Below are 23,554 nucleotides of genomic sequence, written 5' to 3' on the forward strand. Positions count from 1 at the left end.
GAATTTTATACTTAACATGTAGAAATACATGCTTTATTTTGGAAGTATCACATGGAACATTCACCGAAACTGATGGTATATTAGGCCACATTGAAAAACTCTCATAGTTAAAAAATCTGAATTTACATAAGATTACATTTTCTAACCACAATGCAGTAAATGTGGAAATTCACAATAAAATAACAAAAGTCAAAACAGAGCAAACTCCTTCCATTGGGAAATTTATAATCATCCTTTAAAATAACTCTTGGATTCACATCTGTAATCCCAGCACTTTTGGAGCCTGAGGCAGGCAGATCACAAGGTCAGGAGTTCAAGACCAGCCCGGCCAACATGGTGAAAACCTGCCTCTACCAAAAATACAAAAATTAACTGGGCATGGTGGCATGGGCCTGTAATCCCAGCTACTTAGGAGGCTGAGGCAAGAGAATCGCTTGAAACTGAAAGGCAGAGGTTGCAGTGAGCCGAGATTATGCCTCTGCACTCCAGCGTGGGCAAAAGAGTGAAATTCTGTCTCTAAATAAATAAATAAATAAATACTCTTGGATAGAGCCAGGTGCGGTGACTCACACCTGTAATCCTAGCACTTTAGAAGACCAAAGTGGGAGGATTGCCTGAGTTCAGGAGTTCGAGACCAGCCTGGGCAACATGGTAAAACCCTGTCTCTACTTAAATACAAAAAATTAGCCAGGTGTGGAGACACAGGTACCTGTAGTCCAGCTTCTCAGGAGTCTGAGGCATGAGAATTGCTTGAACCTAAGAGTCGGAGGTTGCTGTAAATCAATTGTGGCACTGCACTATAGCCTAGGTGACAAAGCAAGACCCTGTCTCCAAAAAAGAAGAAAATTCAAAAAACATAAACAAAATAACTCTTAGATAAAGAGGAAGTGGAAACAAGAGTTCTAAATTAACTGTCTTATTTTTTCTATATCATATTAAATTTTAAAACAAGATATATACCAAATATTGATGGTTACAAATCATTTTTAACAAAATCAATGAACTTGATTCTTCTCATTTATTATTTGAATTAGAATCAAACATTTTATTTGTTTGCTTAGTCCTTTTAAGTTTTTATTTACATAAACTGAGGAAACAACTTGGTAATAATCTACTGAATAAGCCAGAATAAGAACTTAGAACTTTATTGTGTGCCAAAAAGATTTAGGTAAAAACAGAAAATTTACTTTGTCAAATGAACTATCTAGGAACTGAGCCCAAAATTGGAATGCTATTGGCTGAGTAATACTGAATATGTAGGCGAAAGGATAGGTGGCGAATATAATCTAAGATTCTGCAGTCATTTAAAATTGATCTTTTAATTTGATTTTTTACCCCGGTATATTTCCCCTTGGTGATAGTAACTACTCTTCAAGACTGGAGTTCCATGTGGAGTGTTTAGAATGAGAGACTCTCCCTTCTATTGGTAAGTGGCATGACTTATACCTATCTAATAAACTCTTACACAGTAGTGTCCCTCTTATCTGCAGTTTCATTTTTGTGGTTTTAGTTACCTGAAGTCAACAGCGACCTAAAAATGTTAAATAGAAAGTTCCAAAAATAAAGAGCTCATAAGTTTTTAATTGCCACTGTTCTGGTAGCATGACGAACTCTCCAGGCGTTCAGCTGCATCTAGCCCAGCGCATGAATCATCTCTGACCAGTTATCCGCACGGTATGAGCTACTCTCCTGTCAGTCAGTAGCCATCTTTTTGTATCAAAAAATCACAGTATATCTAGGGCTCATTACTATCCGTGATTTCAGGTATCCACTGGGGGTCTTGGGATGTGCCCCTGGGGTTAAGGGGGAACTAATCTGTTTGGGAAAGACTTAATGTGAATCATATGGTGGCCTCTATGTGGTGATCAGCCAAGGACTGTAATTATTAAAAATGCTCAGTAACATGTTTGGAAGGTATCAGTGGGAAAAGACTGAGCGGTTTTAAAGTAAACACACCTGATAGTAATAATGTAGGCACACTCTTAGAAAGACCCCGTATAGCATATGTGCCTGAATGTGTATTTCCAAACTAGGAAATCTGGGAGTGGTCGACAAAGATTCGTTCCTTATCTGTGATAAACATCTGAGCCCCAGCCTGTCCCATAGAAGATGAGCCATATAGGGGATTGAGACCTGAGTTTTGGTGTAAATGAAGGTTGCAAGGAGGAAGACATTAAGGAGAGGTGTTAAGTGAAAATGCTGCAAGATCTGCATGGATGTTTGCAGGCCATTGAGGTTCTCCTGTCCAGCCCACTGCTACTGGACTCTCTCTCCAATATGTAAGCCCGTAATAAAAGCCCATGTGTTTATGGGCCTTGGTTCTCTTCTCTGGCCTCTTGAACCTGGTGCCTTCCTTCCTGACATTAAGAGGGGTTCAACACAGCAATTGGCGAGGTAGCCAGGAGGTCGGAGAAAATCCCTGAGCACTAAGACAATGGGATTGGGGAAGGGGAAATCCTCAGAGGAAATCCAGGCTGCCGGTCCGTCCACTTCAGTGTGGAGCCCAACAGCAGCTCTCCTTGATGAATGGGGCCTGCAAGTACGGGTTGCCCTGAAAATGCTGAGGGGTCTGGAAGAGTAGTGGCAGGGGTGCATCTGAACAAGATGGCTCAGATCCCAGAGGGGTGCAGCCGCGGTTGGCTGGCTCTTCTCACTGTCCTCTAGCAGCCACCTTGGCGGAGCCACAGTGCAGGCGAGCCACAGTGCACGTGCCAGGCAGAACGGAGATGAAGACCCTGGCTTGGCAGGTAGCCGGTATGAAGGGCTGTTGACTGCCCTGTGCCCACAGGGAGCACACCGGCAAAATCTGTTCCTGCCTGAAAGGTGACAGCCCAGCACAATGAGGACAGCACTGCTGTGGAATTGGAGGAGCCGAGAAATAGGTTCAGGCAAAAGGTGACAGAGTTGGTCGCAGGTGTCTTCCTCTATGAACTCAAAGGCAGGGGATATTATACTCCCTGAACTTGAGTAAAACAGCATCCACCACACAGCCCCCAGCCCTGAGGTAGCACCTCTGTGGTGCTGGTAATGGGCGGGCCTCAGCTGGTGGTTGTAGGCTGCAGGGCAGCCTGGCCAAATGAGGGAGATGTCCCCATGGCTCGTTTGCAGTGGCAGACTGTAGAGGAAATGTGGGACATCCATGGGGAATTAGGGATGACGCATGCTATTATGCTGAGCCTTACCGATGTCCCACAACGAGCTTCTCACTGACGGCATAAAAGGTGCCATCTTAGAGTTGGCACCCTACCAATGGCAGGGCATACTGGTGTCTATCCTGAGTGCCCTGGTAGGACAGACAGTGTCTCAGGCAGCCCAAGCAGCCTCTGCCTTAGGGGAACTGGAGAAACTGCACAGGCAGGTATGTGGGTTGCCAGGATAAAGGACAAGGGAGCCGAAGGGAAGGAGACAGTGAAGGGGCCCATTAAGGTGGCCCGTGGACAAATGCGGCATGAGTGGCAGGGACAGCTACCCTGCAAATAGATGAGCAACCTAATGCTGTTCTGGTTAGTCTGGGGTGAAAGCTCAAGTCAAAACAGCGGTTCACTAGGGAGTCTCAGGTTCGGCCACTGTCCCTCCCACAGAGGGATGGCAGACACCAACCCCTTTAACTTAACTGGTATGAAGGCCAAGGCCTCCGAATCCCAGTAAGAGTAATGGTGGCCAAGGTATCCAGGGACCGGAGGCTACATGTAGAGCTGACTATATATTGGTCACCTAATAATGAAGACTGTGTTTGCCGTAGTAGATATAGGAGCTGAATGAACCCTCATATACGGCAACACTCATTGGTTCCAAGGGCCTGTGACAGCAATAGATGGCTATGGAGTGGGGGCTGTGAAAGTCAGGCAGGTTGCACTAATATTACAAGCTGGGAAACAGCAGCCCAAACTCTCTTTAGTGTATATAGCTCCCATCCCAGAATACATCTTGGGAATGGATCTCTTATGCAGGAGCCCACACAAAGCAACTGCCGAGGAATTCCAAACGAAGCATGTGGCTGGGGTGGAGGCAATGTGGAAGGGACTCTGGTACAGTTACCAGCCCCACAGTGAATAGTAGCGCTGAAGCAATACCACCTGCCGGGTTTCTGGACATGCTCTGGGCCAGAGGGGAGCCCTCTGCTCTGAGGAATGAGTCGCAGGCCTGGCAATATGTACCATAGCTGACTGAGGAGCTTTTGGGCCTTAAGAGGACATCCGCAGTGGCCTGGCAGTACTCCCCATGGGCCTATGGTGGTGGTAGCCGTAGAGTGAGGCTTCTTTGCCTGTGGAAAAAGTCCTTCCCTCTCTTCCCTCCCCTTTGAGTCCTTGAGTGGGAAGAGTCCTTGCTACTCTTCCCTCCCCTTTTCACAGGCGGAGAAGCCACACTCTATGGCCACCAGCACCACAGGCCCGTGGGACTGCTTTCCCATGGAAAGTGCCCCATGGTTTGATGGGCAGCTTGGCCATAGTAGAATAGAACACCAGATAGACTTCCCAGATTTTTGGCTCCAGTCCCGGACTCCCAGATAGCATCTCTAGACCTGCCAGAGGCCTGGGGGATCCCGCTTCCCTGAGGGGAAGGACACGAGCGTGGCTGGCTTTACCACTTGCTGATTGTAGAATTTTAGGGCCTTGAGTGAAGTCTGGATACCATAGGCGGTACCCAGGTAGTGGTTATGGCAGGCCTAGGGCAAGACCCAGTGCTGTGCTGGCTTCAGGTCTAATCCAGTACAATCCCAGTAGTGGTGGCCACAGGGGTGCTGTGTCCACCCTCAACTCTACCCCTGCCCAGCAGCTCAGCACAGAGAAAGAGAGACTCTTTTTGTTTGGAAAGTAAGGAAAAAGAAGTAGAGTCTCTGCCTGGCAATCCAGAGAATTCTTCTGCATCTTATTTAAGACCACCAAGGCAATACCTCTATGAACCACAGGATTATTGGGCTTGTGGTGCCCCCTACTGCAAATATGGCTTAAATCCCAACATCCAAGTTTTTTCAAGTATCTGCAAAGCCTTTCCAAGAAGGATGGGTACAAACAAGCCCAGACTGCAAAGCTTACAGTCTTTTTTTTTCTCGTAAATTTGTTTAAGTTCCTTGTAGAGTCTGGATATTAAACCTTTGTTAAATGGATAGATTGCAAAAATTTTCTCCAATTCTTTAGGTTGTTATAAGACAATATAACAATTTCAAATACATATGCACCCAACAATGGAGCACCCAGATACAAAAAGCAAATTTATTAGACCTAATGAGAGAGCTAGATTTTCGTACAATAATAGCCGGAGACCCTGACACCCCACTTTCAGTATTAGGCAGATCTCCCAGACAGAAAATCACAAACATCAGACTTAATCTGCAGCATAGAACAAATTGACCTAATAAATATTTACAGACCGTTTCATCCAATGAAACAGCTACAGAATACACATTATTTCCCTCAGCACATGGATCATTCTCAAGGATAGATCATATGTTATATCCAAAACAAGTCTTAAAACATTCAAAATAATTGAAATAATATCAAGCATCTCCTCTAACCACAATGTAATAAAACTAGAAATCGTCACAAGAGGAATTTTGGAAACCATACAAACACCTGGAAATTAAACAATATGCTCTTGAATGACCAGTGGGTCAATGAAGAAATTAAGAAGGAAATGGAAAGATTTCTTGAAACAAATAGTAATGGTCCTTCCTCACATAGGGGGACAATCACCCTCTCATTGTGGTTCTGCCAGTGTCTCGCTCTGACCTCCTGCCACATGTCACAAAGAGGACCAATCTATTTGGTATTGTAAACCAGGTACCAGGCTGTTTCCAGGGGTGGTGCTCTCTCTATATGATACAACTTCTTGTGTCTTGCTAAATGTCATGACTTGGCCTTTCTTTTATTATTTTTTTTTTTTTTTGAGACGGAGTTTCACTCTTGTTACCCAGGCTGGAGTGCAATAGTGCGATCTCGGCTCACCACAACCTCCGCCTCCTGGGTTCAGGCAGTTCTCCTGCCCTAGCCTCCTGAGTAGCTGGGACTACAGGCACGCACCACCATGCCCAGCTAATTTTTTGTAGTTTTAGTAGAGACGGGGTTTCACCATGTTGACCAGGATGGTCTTGATCTCTTGACCTTGTGATCCACCCGCCTCGGCCTCCCAAAGTGCTGGGATTACAGGCTTGAGCCACCGCGCCCGGCCTGACTTGGCCTTTCTTATACCCACTAAACATCTCACCTTCCACCCATAGATGGTGTGCAGCAAACCTCATTGCTGATTGGGTACAGATAGTGGCCTTTCTCTAGGACAAAATAGACTGTTGGGTCTGAGGAGAACTGCCCCTCTCCTCTACCACAGGCCTGCCATGGCTCATCCGAGATCAGCTGCCAAGCACTTGGGAGAACTTTGTGATCGTTACTGTACCTGTTGTTCTTTTGTTGCTGTGGTTTCTATTGCTGCTCGAGCATCTGGCTGCAATGCTACTACACATACCTGGCCCCAGGGAACCTGCAGAAGAATGTTGTGATGAGAATGCGAGGGCCATTCAGAGGCATGCTGGGTGGACCGTAGGTACCCACACTTGAAAGCAACAACTTAGGCATACCCTTAGAATGACCCTGTATGGCAGACGCATCTGAATGTGTGTTCCAAGCTAGAGAATCCAGGAGTGGCCAACCCAGAGATTCATTTCTTATCTATGGTAAACATCAAGCCCCAGCCTGTCCTGTGGCACACAGGCTGTACAGGAGATCGAGGGCTTGAGTTTTGGTTTAAATGTAGGTTGCCAGGTGGAGGTCATTAAGGGGAGGATGTTAAGTGAAAATGCTGTATAAACTGCATGATGCTTGCAGGTGGATGCAGTTTTTCTGCCCAGCCCATCACCACTGGACCATGCAGTTTTCTTGCCCAGCTCTCCATCACTGGGCCATTCCTGTAATTAACTCAATCCTCTTGTCCAGACTACACCGCCGGACTCTCTCCCCTGTATATAAGCCCTTAATGCAACCCCATGTCTCATTTCACTGGCTCTGGTCTCTTCTTTGGCCTCTTGAACATGGTGCCCTCACTGCTGAAGTTAATAGGGGTTTAGCACAACAGCTGTAAGAGAGCAAATCCCACTGTAGGTGTGCTCAAACTCTTTTTTGAAGTAATTTAATAGTAATTAATATACTGAAACAAGTCACATTGATAATTGGTGTCTATGCATTAGACTTTAAGACAATGTCTAGATGACTGTCATGTGGAAAGAGTGAGAAAGTATATCAGAAAATATTTAACAATATTTGAGTATAAATATTTTTATCAACAAGGCAAAATATTCACTTTTGCTGACACTATTTCAAGTGATGGAGTCTTTTTTTAAATTGCATTTTAGGTTTTGGGGTACATGTGAAGAACATGCAAGATTGTTGCATAGGTACACACGTGGCAGTGTGATTTGCTGCCTTCCTCCCCATCACCTACATCTGGCATTTCTCCCCATGTTATCCCTCCTCAACTCCCCACCCCCTGCTGTCCCTCCCCTATTTCTTCCTGACAGACCCCAGTGTGTAGTGCTCCCCTCCCTGTGTCCATGTGTTCTCATTGTTCAACACCCGCCTATGAGTGAGAACATGTGGTGTTTGATTTTCTGCTCTTGTGTCAGTTTGTTGAGAATGATGGTTTCCAAGGAAATTCTTCTTAAGTATTTGCCAACACTATTTTAAGTAATGGAGTCTTAAAAGAAATTCTCCTTTTTCAACTTTGTATTTGGCTGCATAATAGGAATACCATATACAGACAATGAAGTTTGCCACATTGACTGACTATGTCTCACCAAGGATTTCTCTGTAGTGCATGCTGCTATTTGATAGCATTTTACACATGGTAGAACTTTCGAAATTGTAGTCAATCCTGCCACTGCTTTATCAACTAAGTTTATGTAATATTCTAAATCCTTTGCTGTCATTTTAACAATGTTCACAGCATTTTCACTAAAAGTAGATTCCATCTCAAGAAACCACTTTATTTGCTTATTCATAAAAAGACTTGCTCTATGCAGGATTGCCACACCTTCAATTAGTAAAAAGCGCAATATCTGAGATGCACAATAAATTGAAGCACAATAAAATATGGTATGCCTGTACTCACTTCTTCCTGTCTCACAGTTGACAGAGGGTGGGAGTGGAGGGCCAGAGGCACATGAAAGATAGTCATGGTTTCACTTGGAGTCAGTTTACTAAACCTTCAGTTTTAACTAGGTTCTTTTTTTTTTTTTTTTTCTGAGACAGTCTTGCTCTGTGGAGCTCAGTGGCACCATCTCGGCTCACTGCAACCTTCACCTCCTGGGTTCAAGTGATTCTCCTGCCTCAGTCTCCTGAGTAGCTGGGATTATAGGTATGTGCTAACATGCCCAGCTAAGTTTTGTATTCTTAGTAGAGATGGGGGTTTCATCATGTTGGCCAGGCTGGTCTGGTCTCAATCTCTTGTCCTCATGATCTGCCTGCCTTGGCCTCCCGAAGTGCTAGGTGGCATGAGCCATCACGCCCAGCCCTTAACTAGGTTCTTAAAGGAGGTCATTTTAAATAGCTTTGTTCAAAATACCTTTCCAAGCAGAGCAAATGTTTTATGACACATTCGTCCTTACGTAGTTTAAAATAGTATTACAAAAATATTGTTCTTATTTTTTTCAATTTATTGCTTAAGTACTCACCTGTTTAAATTAGAAAGACATCCAGTACCCATTTGTAAACTCTTCTCATCAACAAGGTATAAGTACCCAAAGAACTTTCTAAATCCAAAGATGTCAGTTCTGTTCTCAAACACCAAAAGAGAAGTCAGAACAAAATCTCATCTGCTCCCCAGTGGATTCTCATTTTAAAATATTGTTGCTGCACATTGTGGCACTATTAAAAACTGGTTCCAGCTAACAGCACCAAATGCTGGTAAGGATGTGGATTAACGAGAACTTGCATTTACTGCTGGTAGGAAAGCAAAATGGTACAGCCATTTTGGAAGACCATTTGGCAATTTATTACAATGGTATGTATAGTCTGCCATACAAGCCAATAAGAGTGCTCCAAGGTTTTTTCCTAAATGAATGGAAAACTTATGTTCACACAAAAACCTGCACAGAAAATTTTATAGCAACTTAGTTCATAATTGCTGAAAGTTGGATACAACCAAGATGTCCTTCAACAGGTAAATTAATAAACAAATTATGGCAAATCCATACTGTGAAATTTATTCAATGATTAAAAAAATAAATTCTCAGCCGGGTGCGGTGACTCACGCCTGTAATCCTAGCACTTTGTGAGGCTGAGGCGGGCGGATCACCTGAGGTCAGGAGTTCAAGACCAGCCTGACCAATATGGTGAAACCCCGTCTTAAAAAAAAAAAAAATGAATTCTCAGGCCATGAAAAGACATGGAAAAAGTCTTCAATAAGTATTATAAGTGAAATCCAGACTTTTTAGACCGAAGCCGGGTTAAAAAGATACATACTCTATGATTCAACTCTGTGGCATTCTGGAAAAGGCAAAGCTATAGAGAGTAAAAAGGTCAGTGGCTTCCAGGGGTTTAGAGGGGAGGGAATAATGACTAGGTGGAAAAAGGAAATTTTTATGAGAGTAAAACTATTTTCTGTATAGTACTGAAATGGCAGATACATGACATTACGCATTTATAAAAACCCATAGGACTACAGAAGAAGCAAACTTCAATATAAATAATATACTTATTTAATAATAATGTATCAACTGTAACAAATGTAACATAGCATAGAAAAATGTTAATAATAGGAGAAACTGAGGGGAATGGGTATATGGGAAGTCTCTACACTTCCAGCTCAATTTTTCTGTAAACCTAAAATTGTTGCAAAAAGTGAACTCTATTAATTTAAAAACCCAACTGATTCCACACAGCCAGATGACTCTCTGCTGTGATGCTGCTGCTTGTCTGAATCCCTGTGCAAACAGCAGGATGTGTTAGCCTTGATATTTTATTATACAATAAAATTATTATATTGGCTTTTTAGAATTTTTATATTCACATGAAATTTTTTTCCACCCAAAGCTTGACTGCCTTATCTGGGTGCTGGGTTTCAGAGGCCCTTTCTGCTTCAGTCATATACTTTGACCAGAGCCTGCTCTTGACTGCAAATATCCAAGCCTTCCTATTGAATCACAGTCCTTAGTAAATTCCCTTTTCTCTCATGGTGATTTTTTTTCCCTGCCAGCTGACATGGGACCATTTAAATATCATAAAAGACAAATTCTATAAATAGTAGGGGAAACCAATCTATCTTCAAGAGTTAAAGCATTTGGCAGATCCGAACTCAGAGATGACCCAGGTGTTGAAATTGACAGACAGGCAATTTCAGATAACCATGATTAGTATGTTAAAGCAGCAGTTCCCAAACTTTTTGGCATCGGGGACTGGTTTTGTGGAAAACGATCTGTCCACGGATCGGGGGAAGGATGAGGGATGGTTTGGAGATGAAACCTTTCCCCCTCAGATCATCAGGCATTAGCATTAGTCACATTCTCATAAGGAGCATACAGCCTAGATCCCTTACATGCACAGTTTACAATATGGTTCATACTCCTGTGAGAATCTAATGACTCTGCTGATCTGACAGGAGGTGGAGCTCGGGCAGTCACGCTCCATCACCCACCATTCACCCTTGCTGCGGTTCCTAAAAGGCCACAGAGTGGCACCAATCAGCAGCCCAGGGGCTGGGAATCTCTGTCTTAAAGGATCTGGTGGAATAGGTGAACAGTTGGCATTAACAAATGAAGAATTTTATTAGAAATGTAGAAACTAAAAAAACAAGTTAAGTGGAAATGCTAGAAATAAAAAACATGGGTTCAGAGGTGAAGAATTCATTCAATAAGCTTACTAGCAAATTGGAAACTACAGAAGAATCACCAGACTTGAAAGTAAGTAAATAGGAATTAAACTTAAACACAAATAGAAAAAAGAGAGAGAGAACAGCTGTGGGATAATAACAACTGTCTAACATGCATGTAATTGGAGTTCCAGAAGAAGCGATCGAGAGAGAGAGGTAAAAGAATATTTGAAGGGATGATAGACAAGAATTATCCAAAATCAACAAAGGAAAATAAACCAAAATTTCAAAAGAAAAAAGAAAACTAAAATATCATTGTAAAACCAATGAGAAGCAAAGTTAAAGGAAAAACCTTGAAGGCAGCCAGAGGAGAAAAAAATATTATATATGGTCCAGTAGCGTAGTCTGGCAAAAGAATCACATAGTCAGTAGGAGTCAAGTAGCAGCCATCACTGGCAATTTGACCCACTGCTGAGTTTGTCATATTCCTCCACATGCTATGGAAGTAGGAAAACTCCTGTAGACTAGTTCTGGTATCTCTAGGTCTGAGCTTTCCAGGATCTTGTCCCTTAACGGTGTTGCCATCTTGTTTTGTACCAGAGTCATCGTGGCTTACAACAACAAAATAGAGTCTTTCCCAAGCCCAGGTTTTGTTGGTTTTCAAATTTGTCATGAGAGGCTGCTGGGATCTGGTTGTGTGAACTGGGTTTATATAGAACTTTCTAGGATTTTAGTTCGTGATTCTATCACTAAGGGTTATGGTTGCCTCCGCATGCTTAACTACAGAGGATGTGTCAATGTACACGGTTGTCCACTAGAGGGTGATATGCACCTTAGTCTCTTTAAGCATGAAACATTTATAGCACAAACATATTTGCACCTTAGGAAATGAACGAAATGAATGAACTCTAGAACAATAAATATTTACCTTATTTTCATATTACTTCTAATTTGTGCTTTGATTGTAACATATTTAATATTTTCCAGAAATGCATATAATAGGGGAAAAGGCAAGTAAATGTAAGACAAAAGCTGTTGCCAGAGACCAAAAAGGATATTCTATAATGATCAAAGCAAATCATCAAGAAGTTATAACAATTATAAACATATATGTACCTCACAACAGATTTCCAAAATATGTGAAGCAAAAGTGACAGAATTTCAGGGTGAAATAAGCAATTCAATAATGATAATCGGATATTTCAGTATCTCACTTTTAATAATGGATAGAACAGGCCAGGTACAGTGGCTCATTCCTGTAATCCCAGAACTTTGGGAGGCTGAGGTGGGAGGATCACATGAGAGCAGTTCAAGATCAGATTGGACAACATGGCGAAACCATGTCTTTAGTAAAAATACAAAAATTAGCTGGGTGTGGTGGTGCACGTCTGTAATCCCAGCTACTCAGGAGGCTGAGGCACAAGAATCACTTGAATCCAGGAGGCAGGGGTTGTAGCGAACTGAGATCACACCACTGCACTCCAGCATGGGCAACAGAGGGAGACTCTGTCTCAAAAAAATAAATAAATAAAATAAAATAAAAAAGAATTTAATAAAAAATTGGGAAATTTATAAATATGTGGAAATTAAAATACTTAAACCCTAAATAACCAATGAATAAAGAGAAAAAAATCACAAAGGAAATTAGAAAATACTTTTGAGATAAATAAAATAAAAATGCAACAAATCCAAACTTCCAAGATGCCATAAAAGCAGTGCTTGCAGGGAAACTTATAACTGAAATGCCTGCATTAAAATAGAAGAAAGATCTCAAATTAATAACCTAGGCTTTCGCCTGGAGAACCTAGAGAAGTAAGAGTGAGATAACTCAAGGCAAGCAACAAGAAGGAATGAATAAAAATCAGAGAGGAAATAAAAGAAAGAAAATAGAAGAATAATAGACATAATCAACAAAACCAAAAGCTAATTACTTAAAAATATCAACACAACATTGACACACCTTTAACTAACCTGAAAAAGAAAGTGGGAGAGGGACTCGAATTATTAAAATTAAGAATAAAAGAGGGTATATTATTACTACTAACCTTACTCAAATAAAAATAATTATAAGGAAATGCTAAAAACAATTATATGCAAACAAATCAGATATCCTAGATAGATTAAATACATTTCAGAAAGATACAAGCTATCAAAATTAACTCAAAAAGAAATTTTAAAAAACTAAATAGATCTATAACCAAAAAATTAATACAGAATTGAAAAAAATTCTATGAAGACAACTCCAGAACTAGATAGCTTCACTGGTCAATTTAACCAAACATTTAAAGAAGAACACTAATCCTTTGTAAATTCATCCAAAAATTAGAAGATAAGGGACTACTTCTCAGCTCATTCTATCAATCCATTATTATCTGATATTCAAATGAGACAAAGATATTACAAGTAAAACAACTACAGGCCAATATCCACTATGAGTATAATGCAAAAATCTTTGACTAAGTCCTAGCAAACCAAATCTGGCAACATATAAAAACATCATACACCACGACCAAATGAGATTTACACCAAAATGCAAGGATGTTTTAACATACAGAAAAATCAAACAGGCAAGGCAAGGTGGCTCACGCCTGTAATCCCAGCACTTTGGGAGGCTGAGGCGGGCAGATCACCAGGTCAGGAGTTTGAGACCAGCCTGGCTAATATGGTGAAACCCTGTCTCTGCTAAAAATACAAAAATTAGCCTGGTGTGGTGGCATGTGCCTGTAGTCCCAGCTACTCGGGAGACTGAGGTAGAAGAATCACTTGAACCTGGAGGTGGAGGTTGCAATGAGCCAAGATCATGCCATTGCACTCCATCCTGGGTGACAAAGTGAGACTCCATCTCTGAAAAAAAAAAAAAAATTCAAACAATGAAATACGCCATATTAAAACAATAAGGAAAAAACCTACTTTATTATCTCAATAGATGCAGAACAAGCATTTGACAAAAAATCAACACCCTTTCATGATAAAAACACTAAACTAGAAAAAGAAGAGAATTACCTCAACATGATTGAAGGAAATCTGTGAAAAACCCACAGCTAATATACTTAATGGTAAAAGACTGAAAGCTTTTCCTCTAAGATCAGGAATAAGACAAGGACATCTGCTCTTGCCACTTCTATTCAACATTGTATTGGAAGTTATATCTAAGGCAGTCAAGCAAGAAAAAGAAATAAAAGGAAAATAAAATCATCACTATTTTCAGAATACCTAATTTTACATATCAAAAATCCAAAGGAATCCACAATAAAAGCTTATAGAGCTAATAAACAAGTTCAGCAAAGTTGTAGGATGTAAAATCAACATCCCCAAACCAGTTTGTTTCTATACAGTAGCAATGAAAAATCTGTAAATCGTTAAGAAAAACAATTCCTTGTACAATAGCATAAATAAAAATAAGATATTTAAGAATAAACTTAACAAAAGAAATACAATACTTGTCCACTGAAAACTACAAAACATCATTAGAATAACTTACAGTAGACCTAAATAAATAGAAAGGCACCCATGTTTATGGATCGGAAGACAGTATTATTAGGACGGTAATACTCTCTTTCCAAATCAAACTAGAGGTTATCAAAACTCCAGTTTCCAGTTTTGCAGAGACTGACAAGCTGATCTTGAAATCCACATGGAAATGTAAAGTATCCACAGAATATTTAGAAAAATCTTGAAAAAGAATACATTATGCTGGGCGCGGTGGCTCATACCTATAATCAAAGCACTTTGGGAGTTCAAGGCGGGTGGATCATGAGTTCAGGAGTTCGAGACCAGCCTGACCAACATTGTGAAACCCAGTCTCTACTAAAAATACAAAAAATAGCTGGATGTGGTGGTGTGCAAGTGTAATTCCAGCCATTCAGGAGGCTGAGGCAGGAGAATCACTTTAACCCAAGAGGTGGAGGTTGCAGTGAGGAGAGATTGCACTACTGTACTCTAGCCTGGGTGACAGAACGAGACTCCATCTTTAAAAAAAAAAAGAAAAAAAAAGAACACATTGGGACAACTTACACTTTCTGACTCTGAAAGTTACGACAAGCTTACAGTAATCAAAACTTTGTGTTATTGGCATAAGTTTAGACATATAGATCGATCGAATAGAATTGAGATTCCAGAAACACATGCATTTATCAACTGATTTTCAATGAGAAAGTTAAGAGATTTCCATGGGGAAAAGAATAGGTTTCCATGGTGCTGGGACAACTGGATATCCACATGCAAAAGAATGAAGTTGAACTTCATTCTTTTGCATGTGGATTTTTTCATCCCATATGCAAAAATTAACATGAAATGAATCAATGAACTAAGTGTAAGAACTGAAACTATAAAACCTTTGGAAGAAAACATAAGAATACATCTTCATGACCTTGGATTAGACAATGTTTCTTAGGTATGACACCAAAAATCTAAGCAGCCAAGAAAAAATAGATAAACTGCACTTCATCAATGTTAAAACTTTTGTGGCTAGGCATGGTGGCTCACACCTGTAATCCCAACACTTTGGGAGGCCAAGGCGGGTGGATCACTTGAGGTCAGGAGTTCAAGACCGGCCTGGCCAACATGGTAAAACCTCATCTGTACTAAAAATACAAAAATTAGCCAGGTGTGGTGGTGGCCATCTATAGTCCCAGTCACTCAGGAGGCTGAGACAGGAGAATCTCTTGAACCCAGGAGGCAGAGGTTGCAGTGAGCCAAGGTAGCACCAATGCACTCCAGCCTGGGCAACAGAGCAAGACTCTATCTCAAAAAATAAAAATAAAAAGGCCGGGCATGGTGGCTCACTCCTGTAATCCTAGCATTTTGGGAGGCTGAGGTGGGTGTATCCTCTGAGGTCTCAGGAGTTTGAGACCAGTCTGAGCAACATGGTGAAATCCTGTCTCTACTAAAAATACAAAAATCAGCCAGGTGTGGTGGTGTGTGCCTGTAATCTCAGCTATTTAGGAGGCTGAGGGAGGAGAATCAATTGAACTGGGAGATGGAGGTTGCAGTGAGCTGAAATCACACTACTATATTCCAGCCTGTGTGATAGACGAGACTCCATCTCCATAAATAAATAAATAAATAAAACAAAAACTTTTGTGCATCAAAGATCAGTATCAAGAAAGTGCAAAGACAACCCACAGAATGGAAGAAAATATTTAAAAATCTTATCTGATAAGGATCTAATTGCCTGGAATAAACTTACAACTCAGCAATGAAAAAGACAGAAATCCAGATTAGCAAAGTAAGGAAAGGACTTGAATAGACACTTCTCTAAAGAGGATTTACAAATGGGTGATAAACACATGAAAAGATTTTTAACATCATTAGTTATTAGGGAAAAGTAAATCAAAACCACAATAAGATACCACTTACCACCCACTAGAATGGCTATAATTTAAAAAACAGACAATAATAAGTGTTGACAAACGATATGAGGAAATTTGAACCCTCTTTCCTTGCTCATGGGAAAGTAAAATGGTGCAGTAATTCTGGAAACCAGTTTGGCAGTTCCTCAAAAAGTTAAATATAGTTACCATAAGACAGGAAAATATACCCTTAACTACATACTCAGAAAATTTAAAACATACTTTCACACAAAAACCTACCTGCAAATGTTCACGGCAGCACTGTTTATAGTAAGTAAAAAGTGAAAACAACCCAAATGTCCATTAATGGATTAGTAAATAAAATGTCCTGTATCCATATGGTGAAATATTATTCAGCCATATAAAGGAATGAAATACTGATAAATACTACAATGTAGATGAGCCTTGAGGATATTACGCTAAATGAAAGAAGTCAGATGCAAATATATACATATTTGCATATAGATATAATAGTGTTAGATCATTTATACGAAATGCCCAGCACAGGCAAATCTATAGAAACAGAGAGTATATTGGTCGTTGCCAGGGACCGTGGGTGGAGAATGCCTGCAAATGGATACAGAATTTCTGTTGGTGATAATGAAAATGTTCCGGAATTGGATAGGGGTGATGGTCTTTAAATATGTTAGAAATTTTGAATTGTACTCTTTAAAGGAGCAAATATCATGGTATTTAAATTTTATCTAAAGAAAAATGAGTAAAAAGTAAAGAAATCATTGCGAATATCTGACAGCATGGGGTTTGTGAGGTAACTGGCACTCCACAGTGATTTTCAAAGGGCTTGTGCTATTTTCATTTTGTTTTGTTTTAGTTATGGAGCCCTTCCTTGAAACAAACTTCATACTATGGTCCCCTTTCATGAAGCAGAAGAGGGCAGTGGGCAGAGCCTCTCCTTAGGCCTTCTCCCCCACTGTAGCAGGGAGCCCTGGAGCTCTGGGAGAAAAACTCTGAAATATAAAGGGCATGCATGTGAGCTTGTGGAGTCCCAGAGCCCTGGGTTTGGATCCTAAATCTGCAACTCCTGTGAATTGAGTTTTGGGAAGCTGCTGAAACTCTGAGCTCCTGTTTTCTCATAGTAGTATTGTGAGGGTTAAATGAGACGATGTATGTGAAGACCCCGGCCCCATAGTATATGCTCTGCCACACGTTTCGGTGATACGTTCATCACATGTTTTAGCATTTTCTTAAAATATGGGAAAGAAGACAACAGAACTTACTTGGCTTTTACAACAGAACAGACGGAACAAGTCACTGGTCAAGGTGCTAACGTTCTTCATGGTTCTTCACCACCATTTGTTCTGTTAGCCTATAAAGAAAATTCTTCTTTCTCATCCCTTTATCTGCAGCGGAAGATAGTACTTTAGCAGTGACCCAGTTCAGGAACATCTCTAGCGCCATTAACACACAGAGGTTTGTTCTGTTCTCTCTGTGCCCCATCTCTCAAGAACCTCGGCCTTCCTCCTAGGAGCTAGGGAAAGTCAGGAAAGTGAAAGTCGTACCCCAGCTAATGAACTGCCCTGTGCTGGCCTGAGAAGACAAGATGGCTTCCTCTACGGCTCAGGATTTGGTTTCCTTTAGTATGTCCGTTTGGAAATATTTCCATGAGATTGGAGAGATAAAAGGAGCCAGGATTGCTCACATTCAGGAAAAAACTCTTCTCTTTCTCTCCCTCCCTCTGACTGCTCTCTCTCTCTCTCTTTCTCTCTCTCTCTCTCTCTTTCTGTCTCTCTCTCTCTGTCTCCCTGAGCTGGTGAGGTTATTTGGTCCCAGTAAGTCCAATGAACAAGTTGGGCTTCTTGGACTAAGCTTCAGAAGGCTGATTGGGATGAGACCTTATCACGAAAGTAAAGGAACCACTTAGTCTTTGATTCCAGGCCCCCAGGCCTGCCTTTAGCTTGGGTGAATGGAGTTCTCCCTGTGCTACAGCAGGCATGGTAGGGGCTGCCCTGGGCTTGGAGCCAGAGTTCGCTGTATTCAGCTACCTGTACCTTGAGGCAACATTGCCTGCTTCATGGTACGACCCTGTAGATTAAATGAAGCAAGTTTCTGACGATCTTGGCACTGAATATTGAGGCACTGGCCAGTCCTTTTCTGATAGTAAAAAATGGCGGGTTCTTTTTGTCAGAAATCGAATAAATATGTTTGTTCTCCTGTTGGTTAGCTATGTTCCCTAGAGCGCAGAGATTTTGCCTGTCTCAATCTCTTTATATCTCCAGAACCTAAAAGGTGCTCTGCGCAAAGTACATATTAAGTTCATGTGAAGGAATGAATGAAAAACATGTGATTTATTCATACCCAGCTGGTGGTATGTTTACCACTTCCTAAACCTGTAGTCAGGTGGCCTTTGACTCCCCTGTACTTCTTGTGAGGTACTGTGCCGTAAAGGTGGACTATCGCACTTCAATTCAGAGCAATCTGGGCTTGAATCCTGGATTTAGTTTTTTAACTACAGCAAATATGTTGAGCATAGACTGTGCCAAGCATTAGGCTAACTGTCTTACACACATTGTCTTATTTCATCTCAATATCTATGAGTCATGCACTATAATCATTCTCATTTTACAGATAAGAAAGCAAAGACTTGGAGAGGAAAAGCATCTTGTTCAAAGGTAAATACTTAATGATCAAAAGGCAAATCTAGATTTAATTGCAGCATCCTCTTCATCGACTATTTAAACTAATTCAAGCTATGTAACATTTCCCACTAAACCTTCCTGCCTCTATTTCCTCATCTTTAACATGGCCAAAATACCTGTCCTGCCCAAGTTAGTTATTTCATTCAAGTAGAAAAATACACATGAGAAGCTTTTAAAAAGTGAAAACCTCAAAATGTATGTAAAAATTATGATGATTCTCTTAGAATTTGCCAACACCTTCTTATTCTCTAGTCCTGCTAGGCATTTACAACCTGAAAACCATGTATTTAAGATTCAAATCTATATTTATATTTGCCATAACTGTTTTTATTTTTCCTATGACTTCATGAAAATGTGGCTCAAATGTATTTATTATGAAAGCCCCAAATTAATCACAAGACTTCACCAGCCCATTCCACAACAAACTCCCACTAACGTGCTCTGACATAGAAACCTCATATACAGTCTTGATTCAGGACAGCTCTGAAATGTTCTTGGAAAATGCAAAGTGCTGTCTTAATTGAGATAATTTGTGTTCCACTATAGCAAGGCGGTTTAACTTGTGAATTCAGAAAAGCAACTGGTTTGACTCAATTTTTTGACCATGTTCACAGTTCATTTTATTTAAAGCAATCAGAGTGATTGATGTGTGTGTTCTATGTTCATTGTATAGAAACTTAATAGAAACTATACCTAATACCATAAGTGAGTTTACATAAGCTCATAGCTTTAATTGTTCTTTTTACATTCTAGTCCTCTGGTTTGAGTGTCCATGTTTTGTATATTTCCATTCACGGGGTTGAGATATTTGATTCAGGCTTTATATTTTCTGAGGCCCCAAGCAAGTATTTCTTCCACACTTTAGGAAGTGTGGCCCTCTTTACTACTCTACATAACAAAGAGGAAATTGACAGGCTATGGCGGATTAGAATTTAGATAAACTCAGTTTATATGCCAGGTTTTCTGGCAACTAAACCTCTGTCCTTCGTCAGAGCACTTACTCTTTCCTGATGTAGTGGAAACTCCACAGGCTCAGGGCTCAGGGCTCAGGGCTTTCTTGTTGACATTGCCTCCACTGCTGACTCAGAGCCAGGCATGTAGTAAATATACGTGTGTATGTGTGTGTGTGTGTGTGTGTGTGTGTGTGTGAGAGAGAGAGAGAGAGAGAGAGACAGAGACAGAAAGACACAGAGAGAGACGGAGAAACAAGAGAGACACACAGAAAGAAAGATGGTGAGACAGAGAGACAGAGATAAAGAGAATAAATAAAACTTTACCAGCTGAAACATAGAGGAGAGAAAAACAGTCAAAGGACATGCCATTGAGCTGGCATTTATTCAATAATTGATGCGCCAGGCACTGTGCTAAAAACACATCAAGATGTCATAAAATCCATGCACTCATCAGAAAATCTTTCAGTATTTCCTTATCGCCTATTAATAGTTTTGATGACTATAACAAAACTATCTGAATTTCCACCGTGGGATTAGAAGCAGCATATCTGAGCTGTGAGAGGTACCATTTGTGGACACATGACAGCAGCAAGAAGTGACATCCTGAGAAGGGAAAACATAAACCAGATATAATAAGAAAGATAAATAAATACGAATATTTAAGGCTCTGCTTTTCTGTGTGTGTGTGTTTCCTGTGCTTTTGTTGTATGAAAGAGGGGTTGTAAGTGCAGGAGTAAAAAGATTAGGATAAAGGAAATCTAGATAAACACTGACAAGGCTACATTTGAAAGGAGTTCCTGGCATTCTGAGAGGGGGCGAGGAAGGTTGTGAATGTATTTCTTTCATGCTGCTGATAAAGACCTACCTGAAACTGGGCAATTTACAAAAGAAAGAGGTTTATTGGACTTACAATTCTACGTGGCTGGGAAGCCTCACAATCATGGTGAAAGGCGAAAGGCACATCTCACATGGCAGCAGACAAGAGAAGAGCTTGTGCAGGGAAACTCCTCTTTTTAAAGCCATCAGATCTCATGAGAATCATTCACTGTCATGACAGCAGCACAGGAAAGACCGGCACCCATAATTCAATCACCTCCTACCAGGTTCCTCTCACAGCATGTGAGAATTCAAGATGAGATTTGGCCGGGGACACAGCCAAAGCATGTCACACTACCATGCCCGACTTCCCTTCTGTTTTTGTTTGTTCTTCATTTGTTTGAGAAGGGGCTCTAAAGGGCTAAATTGTTTGAATATTAGATTGGCAGTTTATCTGACTGGGATGCCCTGCTGTGACTGGCTGTGTATGGGGTCAGCTTATTTATAAGCTATATTTTTAAAAGATATATTAATTTTTAAAAAATTCATCTGTCTAAATAATATGCACGAAGCCCCCCAAAAACCTAGATTCTAAGAAAAATCTATGTACTGCCTACAATCATTGATATTAATAATTATAATGATAAATACACAAAAGATGTATGATCTTTATTTAAACAGGCAAAAAAACAAAACAAAACAAAACCAAAACCAGAAAACAAAATCCCATGAAAATAAATCTATGAAGTCTATAGCCAAAACTGGAAACAACCCTCATGTCCATCAATAGGAAATCAGTTAAATAAATTATAGTACATTTATCCAATGGAAGATTAAACACATATTCAAAATAATTATTTATACATATTTATACATATAAATATAGAGAGAGGATACTGTGTGTGTGTATATATATTCTCTAGTATATGTGTATATATATATACATATATATACACACAGACAGTACTCTTGCCCACCTTCTTGTCTTTTGTCTTAACTCTGTGAATGCACATTCACTCTGCTTCAGTAGGACACTCCCTTCTTTCTGGTTCTTAGGCTCACCAAGTTGATCCTTGACTCAGGACATTGCATTTGTTGCTTCCTCTTTCTGGAATATCTTTCCTTCTGATATTCACATGAGTAGTCCCTTGTCATTCAAATCTCAAATGTCACATCTTCAGATAACCTTTCTCTGATCATCATATCTAAAGTTGTCCTCATTCCCCCATAGTGTTCTATAATCGTTTTTTTCATAACATGTATTTTATTATTCCTTTCTTCACTGGAATAGTTTCCATTAGATTAGGAAACCTGCCTATCTTGTTAATGCCTGTAACTAGAATACTTTTGAAAAGTTCTTGTCATGTAATAAATGCTCAACTAATATTTTTGGGCACACAGAAATAAAGTTTGGAAGAATATATGCCAAACAGTTAATAGTGGTTACATCTGAGTAGAGGAGTAGTGTGGTAGGGAAATTATTAACAGATGTTCACTTTCCACCAAGATATGTTTTACTTAGTCTTAGCTTACTTGAAATGAAATGTATTATTTTAACAATTAGAAAAATTAATAACCATATTTTAATTACAAAAATGATAGATAAAATTTTGATTCTTCCAATAAGCTATATTTATCTAGAGGATGTACTTATGTAGAATACTCTTGAGGATGTTAGGTAAGTAACATGTTACTATATGTAGTAAAATATCTATGACTTCATAAAAGCACTGAAACATGAAGCAACAGAAATGTTTTTCCCAGTTCTCTTTCCTCTGAACTTGATCACCATCTCTCTGGCAAAGGATTTAAATTAATTCTTCTTTAAAGTTAACAAGACCAAATTATAAGTTTGATGGATAACTCATGCTTATTTTTCTTTAAATTATTATATTTTATATACTTATTAGCTATGCCTATCTTGAACAGGCTTATTTGTTCTTTTTACACATACCAAACTTGTAATATTAGCTGTTGTCCTCAGGTCCGAATGTTAAGTCAACATATATTTGAGAGACCTTCAACTTATCAAGTATTGCAGGTCTCTGATTGCTTTGGAACCACCTCTGATACCTGTGGACTTAGTTCAAGGCCAGTTACTACCATTTTTTTTTTTCTAGTAGAATGAACAAGTGGCTAATTGTTTGCTTTGGTCAACCAAGCTCAAGTTAATGGGTCTGGGTACTATGTATATAAAAAGCCAAGCTTGAGCCTCTGTTCAGTGACATTCTTGCCTTTCTAATCAGAGATTTTCTTCCTCAGAGATTTTGGCCGAGATTTGCAAAATGTTGACCATATCTTTGATTTGGGGGATTGCTGTAGCAGCATGCTGTTGTCTATGGCTTATTCTTGGAATAAGGAGAAGGTAAGAAATGTTTTATCTTTAAATTGCTCTTTAATTCATATATTTTTTAAACTCCTCATTATTACACAGTAAATTTGGTTTTCTATGCTTACACATATTAGCATTATCGTCCTTATTTTTTAAAATGAAAAATTTAATTTGAATTTTAAAATATCTTTTTTACTATATCTAACAAAATATATGATGACAGCTTCCCTTTTTAGTATCAGCATATACCAGTGGTAATATTTAAATGTAGATTTCTGTTAAACATAACTGACAGAAATTTTATAAGGTCTCTGTGTACATTTATATGTGTATCTAAAGAGGAAGCCCAATTAGTAAGGATAGAAGTAGCAAGTGGGAATCTGCAATGGAAAGGATTACTTTCTATCACATGGCTTCAGTAGATACTCTCACTAAATAAATGCTCTCTTTTAAGCTCATTCTTGTGCATCATATAGACTCAGCCTAAGCCTGGACAAGAGCATAGAGCCTGAGCTAATCATTCTATTACTGTTTTTAAATCAATGTTAATCAACTATGGTGAATTGGGAAACTTTGCTAAGTGTATATGACATCAATTTCACTTATTTACAATTGGTTCAAGAATGCAAGAAATACAAATACCAGTCAGAT

At 39.8% G+C, this 23,554-nt stretch overlaps 1 protein-coding gene across 1 annotated transcript in view; it reads left to right on the plus strand.

Annotated features, from left to right (window-relative positions):
• The first annotated feature begins 22,797 nt into the window (after positions 1–22,797).
• CYP7A1 (cytochrome P450 family 7 subfamily A member 1) overlaps positions 22,798–23,554 on the plus strand; it is a 9,531-nt gene continuing 8,774 nt past the window's right edge. Inside the window, exon 1 of the mRNA XM_017547575.2 lies at positions 22,798–22,936. Coding sequence (XP_017403064.1) covers positions 22,857–22,936 — 80 coding nt within the window. The 5' untranslated portion in view covers positions 22,798–22,856. The remainder of the gene's footprint in view (positions 22,937–23,554) is intronic.

Source organism: Cebus imitator, unplaced genomic scaffold (assembly GCF_001604975.1).
Source record: "Cebus imitator isolate Cc_AM_T3 unplaced genomic scaffold, Cebus_imitator-1.0 Scaffold199, whole genome shotgun sequence".
NCBI lineage: Eukaryota > Metazoa > Chordata > Mammalia > Primates > Cebidae > Cebus > Cebus imitator.